The sequence below is a fragment of the Panthera onca genome, chromosome F1, assembly GCF_046562875.1.
Source record: "Panthera onca isolate mPanOnc1 chromosome F1, mPanOnc1 haplotype 2, whole genome shotgun sequence".
Lineage (NCBI taxonomy): Eukaryota > Metazoa > Chordata > Mammalia > Carnivora > Felidae > Panthera > Panthera onca.
In genome coordinates, this window is record NC_138355.1 from 67,927,866 (window position 1) to 67,936,640 (window position 8,775).

The following is an 8,775-nucleotide window of genomic DNA, read 5'->3' on the forward strand; positions in this document are numbered from 1 at the left end:
TGCCCTTCATTCTTGTATCTTCTCTGCATCTGTACATAAAGAGCATTCCTGGCCGTGACAGTGAGGCAGGACCACGCGCTGATGAGGGGCTTTGGGATTTGTTAAGGGTCTTTAGTTGTGAAATAGAAGCCTGGACTGAGCAATCAAGGTGACCAAGTTCTCGTGGGGTTTCTGTGTGTCCATTAAGATTATTAAGGAGAGGGCTGGGAAATCCTGAGAACCAAGGAAGGAAGGGGACAGGAAGGGACCAGATGGGTCCAGGGAGATGTGGATGTCTAGAGTTGTGTGAGTCATTTCTATGTCTGCTGGTACCTGTCCCAGGGTCCTGAACTTAGTAGGCACTCAATGATACATCCTTTAGGGGCACCTGGGTGGCTCAGTCGGTTAAGCGGCCGACTTCGGCTCAGGTCGTGATCTCACGGTCCGTGAGTTCGAGCCCCGCGTCGGGCTCTGTGCTGACAGCTCGGAGCCTGGAGCCTGTTTCCGATTCAATGTCTCCCTCTCTCTGACCCTCCCCCGTTCATGCTCTGTCTCTCTCTGTCTCAAAAATAAATAAAGGTTAAAAAAAAAATTAAAAAAAAAAAAAAGATTATTAAGGAGAGGGCTGGGAAATCCTGAGAACCAAGGAAGGAAGGGGACAGGAAGGGTCCAGGGAGATGTGGATGTCTAGAGTTGTGTGAGTCATTTCTATGTCTGCTGGTACCTGTCCCAGGGTCCTGAACTTAGTAGGCACTCAATGATACATCCTTTAGGGGCGCCTGGGTGGCTCAGTCGGTTAAGCGTCCAGCTTCGGCTCAGGTCATGACCTCACGGTCCGTGGGTTCAAGCCCCGTGTCAGGCTCTGTGCTGACAGCTTGGAGCCTGGAGCCTGCTTTGGATTGTGTGTCTCCCTCGTTCTCTGCCCCTCCTCTGCCCTCTCTCTCTCTCTCTCTCTCTCAAAAATAAATAAAACGTTGAAAAAAAAATACATCTTTGAAATGAAATGAGTTACACACCCCTAAGTGCCTTAAAGGGTTAACCTGACTAAATGCCCAGAGTTTCAAGAAAATGAATTGCCACAGTGGGTGGGGGTGGGGCTATCGGAGGTGAGAGAAGGAACCAGAGTTCAGAGGTCAGGAAGGGAATGGGGGTGGGGGGAGCTGGGCTGGAACTGAAGCTGAGGAGAAGGAATGATAAGGAACAAATGGCAGGAAGGCCAAAATGTCTCTGAGGCCCGCAAAAAGTGTGGGTTCCCTCCCTGAGTGTGATCAAATCTGAAGAGGTGGCCAGGCTCCAAATTTGATTCTGAGCCAGTGGAAGACAGTCTCCTTGAACTTGGGGGCCTCTCTGGGGACTCCCTTTTCCTTAGGTAAATATGAAGGATGACAGTCCTCCTGGCTCGCCCCTGCTGTCCAAAGCTGCACTGTCCCGAAGGAAAACAAGCATCACTCCAACCTGAGGTTCAGGGACTGTGGTGAGTCCCCTGGCTGCCCCTGGCCCAAAGTTGACAGAGAAAACAGGTTCCCAGGCCAGAAATCTTGTGCGACAGTCCCCCAGTCTCTTCAGCCCCCAACCCTGGCCGTGTGTAGCCCTTGGAGGCCCAGAGAGGTACCCTGGGGGGCTTCTGGAGAGGAGCTGGGGGCTCTGGGGCTGTTTACTGGCTCCTCTTTCCTAGGAGCTTGGAAACCCTCCAGGGTGGGAGTCCACACTTGATTCATATGAAATTAATTCATTCACATATTTAGCACACATTTGCTGAGCTCTATGTTCCAGTCACAACAGAGAAAAAGCTCCTGTACTCTTGATACTTGCTTTTCTGTGGTGGTGAGGGGGGGGGGGTGCAGATCAGCAGTAAAGTGGTAGCAAACAAATGAAGAAAAGGGACATGGCAGTGTACGACACATACACACTGGAAACCTCCTGGCGAATCGGTGGAGAATAATTGGGTGCGTGGGGGTGGCGGTGGGGCTACATCACACTGCATGTCAGGAAAAGTCAGCCTGGGAAGAGGAGATATTTGCATCGAGACCCCAGGGATGAGAAGGGACCAGTCCCATAAAGTGCACAGGGAACAGTCCAGGCAGAAGGGATGTCCTGTGCAAAGCCCAGAATAGAAATGGGATTTGCCCATCCAAGGAACAGCACATTCTTTGGGTCACTGGGCCTCAAGCTTGGGGAGCAAGGGCGAGGTGAAGCCACAATCCGTCACAGAAGTCGTGCTCGTGTGAAAGCCCAGAGTTAAACTCCAAGGGCAGTGGGGAAGGACTCCATGACAAACTGTGGATGTAATATTCTGTTGTCCCAAAGAGAGATTTGGTAACTTTCATCAGATTTCCCAAGAGACCTATGATTCCCTCTTCCCCAAACACTAGTAACACCCGACTTCGAGGGAGAAGACAAGCCTCGGGCCCTTCAGAAAGACGCAGTTTGCAGGGCTCAGAACATTCTCTGGGAATCTTCGGGAGTAGTAGGCAACATTAAGTGCCCCCCAAATACGGTACAAACAAAAACAAAGAAACGTGGAGAGACACGTCGGCGTTGGGACAGTCGGGGCTCTCATGCTACAAAACCCAGTTCCCAAACACCTGGGCGGCCAGTGAGACATGCTTAAGAATTGTGAGGACTTCTTCCTCTCGTTTATACAAACGTGTCTGAGGTCTCCGAAATCTAAGTGTTCCACACAGACGGCTGAAATCCCCTACAACTGTGCCCCCACTTCCCCTAAACCAGTTTTGCAAGGGGCTCTGTGTCCTGGGGATCCCCTCTGTCCACGTAGGCCCCGGGCCCCAGAGGCGACGCCCACTTTTGCGGGGAGCTCCTTTCTCAGCCGGCCCCGCCCCCTGCGTGCCCCACAGCCCTCCCCCCCAAATCACCCCAAAGATGCGCGTGTTCCATTTGGAAGGACTTGGACTTGTTAATTAACCTGAACAGTCACATTGGTCTGCAAGGTGCATTGTTGTTAATTAAAGCTGAGATTCTCCTTGTGCCCAGACGGCGGCTGCTGTTGTCAGAATAATTAGATAGCATGCGATGGTTTTCATGCAAATTCCTGGCAATTAGAGCTGGCGAGGAATTGGATTTGAGATCCCAGGGAAGTCTTCCATCAGAATTCCTCCGAGGGCCGCCCCTGGGGGAAGGCGATGATGATGATGGGGCTGTGGGGTTCGGGGTTGGGAAAAAGGGTGTGAGGTCAGGTATCTGTTTCCTGCATCTTCTGGGAGGGGCCCCAGCCCGGAATGTATGAACCGTGGGCCTCAGTGCTCCTCAGTGTTCTTTCCTGAGGCAGTGCGGAGGGATCCTCCCCAGGGCCTGGCCTGCTCCCAGAGCTTGCCTCCTGCTCTCGTATTTCTGAGAGGATTGTTCCTTTAGCCCAGGGGCCCAGTAACTCATACACAGCTCATGTCCCTGCCAACCCTAAGATTAAATTCTGAAGGGTTCTAAGGAAACAGGATCTGGATGCTTGAGGGGTCGCTGAAAAGATGCCACATTCAGACCAGTTTGGGGGCGGTTGGCAGCATGAGGTGGGTCCAATGGCCTGGGGTGGCAGGACTCCAGGAGAGCCTTGAAGAAATGGCCACGGTCAGGATCAGGCTCACGGAAGGCGTATCCCAGGGCAGTACACGGTACCGGAAGGGCCGCCCAGAGGGACTGGGGTGGGATGGGCCGGAGATAAGTGTGGGGAGGCCGCTCCAACCTCCCAGACCTCTTATCAGCCACCGGCTTCTGCCTCCGCCTTTGCTTGGTGAGAGATGTGATAGGGGGGGCCTGTCTGGGTTTCTCTCCAGCCAGACCCAGCGGGAGCGGTTTCTGTCTAGAGGCCCGGCCGGGGCTGGAGGGCACAGCCCCGGGGGCTTAAAGACAGCCTCCACGTGCATCAGATTACCCTGGAAGGCTCAGCGAAGGCAAACACCCTCCCCTGCCTCTCAACTAGGTCAGCCTGGCATCCAGGGCCCCGCGAGGGGCTGGGTGATGTCCAGGAAGATGGGGAGAGGGCAGGGCTGGCGGGTCCCCAGGAGCCGCTGCAAAGGGGGTAAGAGAGAAAAGCCTGTGACGTCTTCACGACCGGTGGTTGGAGGCCTTATTATAATTTAGGTTTGTAAATTCTCTGGTTTTCCTGCATTTTTCTCCTCTCTCCTTTCTGTCTCAGAACGGGCCTCCCGCGGTTCCACCGGCCCTAAGTCCCGCCTTTCCATTTAGGATGTACCAATCCGCAGCTATCCTGGGGGTTGCTAGGAGACAGGAGGTTGTGGGGTGGGGGGCGGGCGGATTTCGAGGCTTTGTCACGCACCCACCCAGGAAAATTCCGGATCCTGTCTGCCGCCTGCCTGGGCTGTTCTAGCTCCCGCCTGCTCCTCTCCTGCACTCTCCTATTTATCTCCGAGCCCGGAGAGTCCAGCAGAAACGGTGTAGGGGAAAACCGGGTTAGCCTGCATCTTTAGGAAGCGGAGAGGCGGTACCCGGATTCAGACAGGTGGGGAAGGTACCCTCTCAAGTTTCCCCAGCTTTGAATTGGCTTGGAGGGAGAAACTCGTTTTTGTGTGTGGCATCTCGGGTAGAGGGTGAATTTGTTGGTGGCAGAAGTTGTTCTTCTGCTTATCCAGTGGCCTTCCGACCATGGCCCAAACTTGGAGGAAAAAGCCCCCAGGGTCAGGATCATGCAGCCAGGGAGTGTGGGGGGGGCGGGGGTGGTATCTGGGGGAGAGGCTCCCAGGGCAGCGGGGTGTGGTGTAGAAGGTGGAGGGAAAGATTTGTGGGGCGAGAAAGGTTCATTTCAGGAGCTGGGGTTTGAAAGGGAAATTTGGGGGATTCTAAGCAGAAGATGAGTCAGATCAGGCCCCTCCCTTTGAAGTGTCTCAACCTTCTGGACTTCTTGATGTTTCGTTCCCGCTACGCATCCCACACAGAAAAGACTCAGCGCAGAAGCCGGGGGAAAGAAAACTCATTTGGGCAAGGACTGAGTCATAAATCCTGATTCCACGTCCTGAAAACCAGGACGGAGAGGGGGACAAAGTGGAAGGAAGGGTCTCAGAGGGGTCAGAGCTGGCACACAGGTGTGTGTGGTGCGGACACTGACGGGCAGGCGAGCCGCACGCGGACGAGTGGTATCTCATGCCTGCACCCAGCATGGATGGGTCCCTACAGATAGAGACAGATGCACACCCACGTGAGCACACACACACACACACACATGCACGCGCGCGCACGCACGGGGATTAGGGTCCTGCCGAGAAATAAACTTCAGAGAGATGATTCCTGGGAAGTGGCTTTGGGAATTCTCTCGAATGAATGTTCCCGGACTAAGTGAGGTCCCCCAGGATGCTTCTCTCCTCCTTGCCCACCACCCTGATCTCTAAGCAAAGCCAACAGGTGTCGGATAGAAGGCGGAGAGGAAGGCGGGACGAGCCAGCCAGGGTGGGGAGTCCCGTTCTTGGCTCGTTTTCACTCTTCTCTGTTTTTCTCTCTCTGGGGCCCGTGGTCTCTATCCCTGCTTTTCCGCAACAGTTTCTCTTCCTTCCTCATCTGCTAAGCCATCTCTTCGAGTTTTTCAGGGGCAGCGGCTCCCCTCATTCTCTAGTGCCTCTTCCCCTTGCCTTTAAGATAGCGGTAGCCTCTAGAGAGAACATCTGTGCGCCCTGAGGGTGTTTGTACACTTTCTCCCCAGGCCAGCTAGAGAAACAGACGCTGGCCAGGAAGTCTGGCGTGAAATCCCTCCCTCTCTCCCTCTCCCTCTCCCTTCTCCTTCCTCTCCTCTGCGTCCCCGGATAAAACGAGAAACCAGCAGCTCGGTAACAGTAGCGTAGACTTTAATTCAGGTTGACAGGTGCGAAGGGAGCTGGGACTTGCCTCCCGGGGGGTCCAGATGAGAAGGCCGTCTTGCCGAGAGAGGCAGGGAGGGCAGGGGCGTGCGGGTGGTCTGGTGGTAGAACAGGGCCAGGAGCAGGGGCGTGGCCACACCGTGGAGTATCGCCAGGGCCTCTGCCAGGTGCAGGAGCAGGTCCAGAGCCTGCTGGGCCAGACACGTCGACAGTACCAAGGACTTGGACCTCACAAGGAAGTCCAACCCCAGAGCCAGCCCGTGAGGCCACCAGAAAACAAACCAGACCCACAGGACACTAACGCAGGGACCTGGCCACCTGCCCCACGCTTTCGTCAGCGCCTTGGTACCTAACAAGCCCAGTGGCAACAAGGTGAAGGCGGTAAAGCTGGCCACCACGTGCAAAAGCGGCAGAAACCTGGGGCTCTTGTTGAAGCTCAGGGAGCAGAGTCCACGGGAAGTGTCACTGGCCAGCGTGACGGGCAGCCCCAGGAGAAGAGCCGCTCCCCAGAGTCCCACAGTGAGCCACAGGGTGATGCCCGCGACGTGGCCCACATCCAGTTTGGGGCCCAGGCAGGCGTGGCACCCAATCAGCAGAGCCTGGGCAAAGGCTGAGCCGTACCAGAACAAGTGTGCCAGGCGGCACAGGGCCGTGCTCTGGATCCCGTTGAGGCCCGGGGCCAGGATGGGCACCACGATACTGAAGAGGGTGCTGCCCACGGCCAGCTGTACGAGGACCGGCCGCTCAGGGCAGACCCGCCAGTGGAAGAGAGGCCTGAGAAGCGCAAAGAGCACGGCTCCCCCCGCAAGGATGCCCAGGACGCTGGCGAGGACGAAGAAGGGCAGAGAGGAGTCGTCGAGCAGGGGGCAGGAGCGGCAGGGGGCGGCGGCTTCCACGATGCTGTAGTTGTAGTTCATGTCATAGGAGTCATTAAACTCATCCCAAATATCTTCTCCCAAGGTGAACTTTGTAGCGTCCTCATCCGCCACCTGGAGGGCATCCCCAAAGGGGACAATCAGATCATCGGCTTACCCCACTGAAGAGTCCGGGGGAATGAGGGCAGGGAGAGGGGGACAGGTGGAGTGGAAGCAGGGGGGACAGTGGGAGAGGCCGGCACAGGGAGCCCCGGAGCCTGGGAGGGAGGGGCAGGGGAGGGACCGGAGAGCACCGTAAGAGTCGGACGACGTCAGGGCCGGGGCGCCCGGGACCCGGCTGGAAGTGAGGACGATGATGGTGGGGGGGGGGGCCCAGGAGACCAGAGTGGGAGGGAGAAAAAGGAAGAAGAGGGAGGGCGAGAGACGAGGAGAGAAGGAAAGGCGTATGAAGACCACCGAGGGGCAGACAGAAAGACCACGGGCCAAGAGGTGGGGGGCCGCGGGCCTGGCCCCACACTCACCCGGTGCTGCAGACAGTTCCCCATGGTGCCGCTGAGCTCAGAGCAGGCAGAGGCAAGGGCCGGGGACGTCCTGTCGGTGACTGTGGCTCCAAGATAAGTGCCAGGGACTAATGAAGGCCATCAGTTCTGGGCAGGGCCACGGGCCAGGCGGCGGGGGGGAGCGGGAAAGTCAGGAAGCCTTTGCCCCACGCCCATTGCCTGTCTCGGCCTCAGGCCCGCGGGGGGCACCAGCCCAGGACTTCCTGTTTTGAGGCTGGATTCCGCCAGTGGGACCTGCACTCGGGAAAGGAAAAAGGTGGCGACCAGATAGTGGGTATTTTCCCACAGGTGGAAAGGGAGGCTGAGAAGCCAGGGGGCTTTCCAGCCAGGACTGATCCTTCAGGCACAAGGAAGGAAGAGAGGGCCAGGGGTTACGCGCAAGACAGCGATAAGAGGCGTGCTGGGAAAGTGGAGGGAAAGGACAGTCGATGACTCTCGCTGCTTCTCCATCCCCTTGAACTGGATCCAGGCGACATGTTTGGGGGGGGGGGGGGCGTGTCAGTGGGGCCTGGGGTTGGATCCTGGGGGCGTTCGCGGCCTGAGGGGCCCGTGCACCTGTCTGTGTGGGTGGCTGCGTGCTGTGTGCCATGCGCACGGATCTGAGGGCTGGGCGTCAGGCAGGCGTCTGGCCGGTCCGGTGCGAGTAGGGGAAGGGCCGGGGGGCAGTTGCCCAGGCTGCACAATGAAGCTGCTTCGGGGAGTGACGGGGTGTCTGTCTGGCCACCGGTGGGCGTGGTGAATGCATTCGCCATGCAAGCACCACACACAGTGTGACGAGTCAGAGCAGCCCCTGGCGGAGGATGGGACAGCAGATTTTAAAATGCTGCCTGTGGGGTAATCTCTGTCCATACTTCTGTCGGGGGCCGGAACGCCTCTGGAGCTGCTACACTGGGCTGGCGTCCTACCAAATGTGAAGTTCCTCACAGGGCTGGGGGCTTCGACGGCTCTCGGGCCGGCAGAGGGAAAGCATTCGCCCCGCGGACGCGTCCCCCTGAGCCAACGCCTCTGTTCTTCCGCGGCCCCTTCCCCTCCGCCGCTTCTCACGGTCTCTGCTCTTTCGTTCCCCACCCCTGCATTTTACTCTCTCTTGGGTGGGGAGAGGGCCCGGACGTTGGGAGGGGGGAGTCACGGAGCATCGGAGTCAGAAGGATGAGATAGGGGCCCGTTAGGTGACACCGTTTCATTCCAAGAAAGCATGGGATGTTTTTACTCGGTTTCACCGGGTAGCTCTTTCTCATCTATATTGGGGTGCGTGCGGCCAGAGGGGGGAAGCAAAGACACACGGGGGGGGGGTCCCTCACACAGATGGTCCCCGTTCCCCCCAGGGTGCCAGCTCAGTTCAGGTTCAACGTGAGCGGGTTGGACAGTGGCTCTGGCAGGGGCTGGGGGGGGGGGTCTCCCCTGCAGTGGGGTTGACGGTGCCTCCGATTCCATCTCCTCCAGCACCGCCGGGCAGAGGGCAGCGGGGAGCAGTCCAGGGCCCCACCCCGCACACTCCGGAAGGCACGGACCCAGCCCAAGGGGGGTGAACACCCTTCTCTCCCT

At 57.7% G+C, this 8,775-nt stretch overlaps 1 protein-coding gene across 1 annotated transcript; it reads right to left on the reverse strand.

The window, feature by feature from the left end:
• Nucleotides 1-5,762: 5,762 nt before the first annotated feature.
• On the reverse strand, nucleotides 5,763-8,775 carry ACKR1 (atypical chemokine receptor 1 (Duffy blood group)). Its single transcript, XM_060644575.3, has 2 exons — nucleotides 7,192-8,775; nucleotides 5,763-6,784 (listed from the first exon to the last, which is right to left on the reverse strand). The coding sequence occupies exons 1-2, from the start codon at nucleotides 7,213-7,215 to the stop codon at nucleotides 5,789-5,791; spliced, it is 1,020 nt and encodes a 339-aa protein (XP_060500558.1). The 5' UTR covers nucleotides 7,216-8,775; the 3' UTR covers nucleotides 5,763-5,788.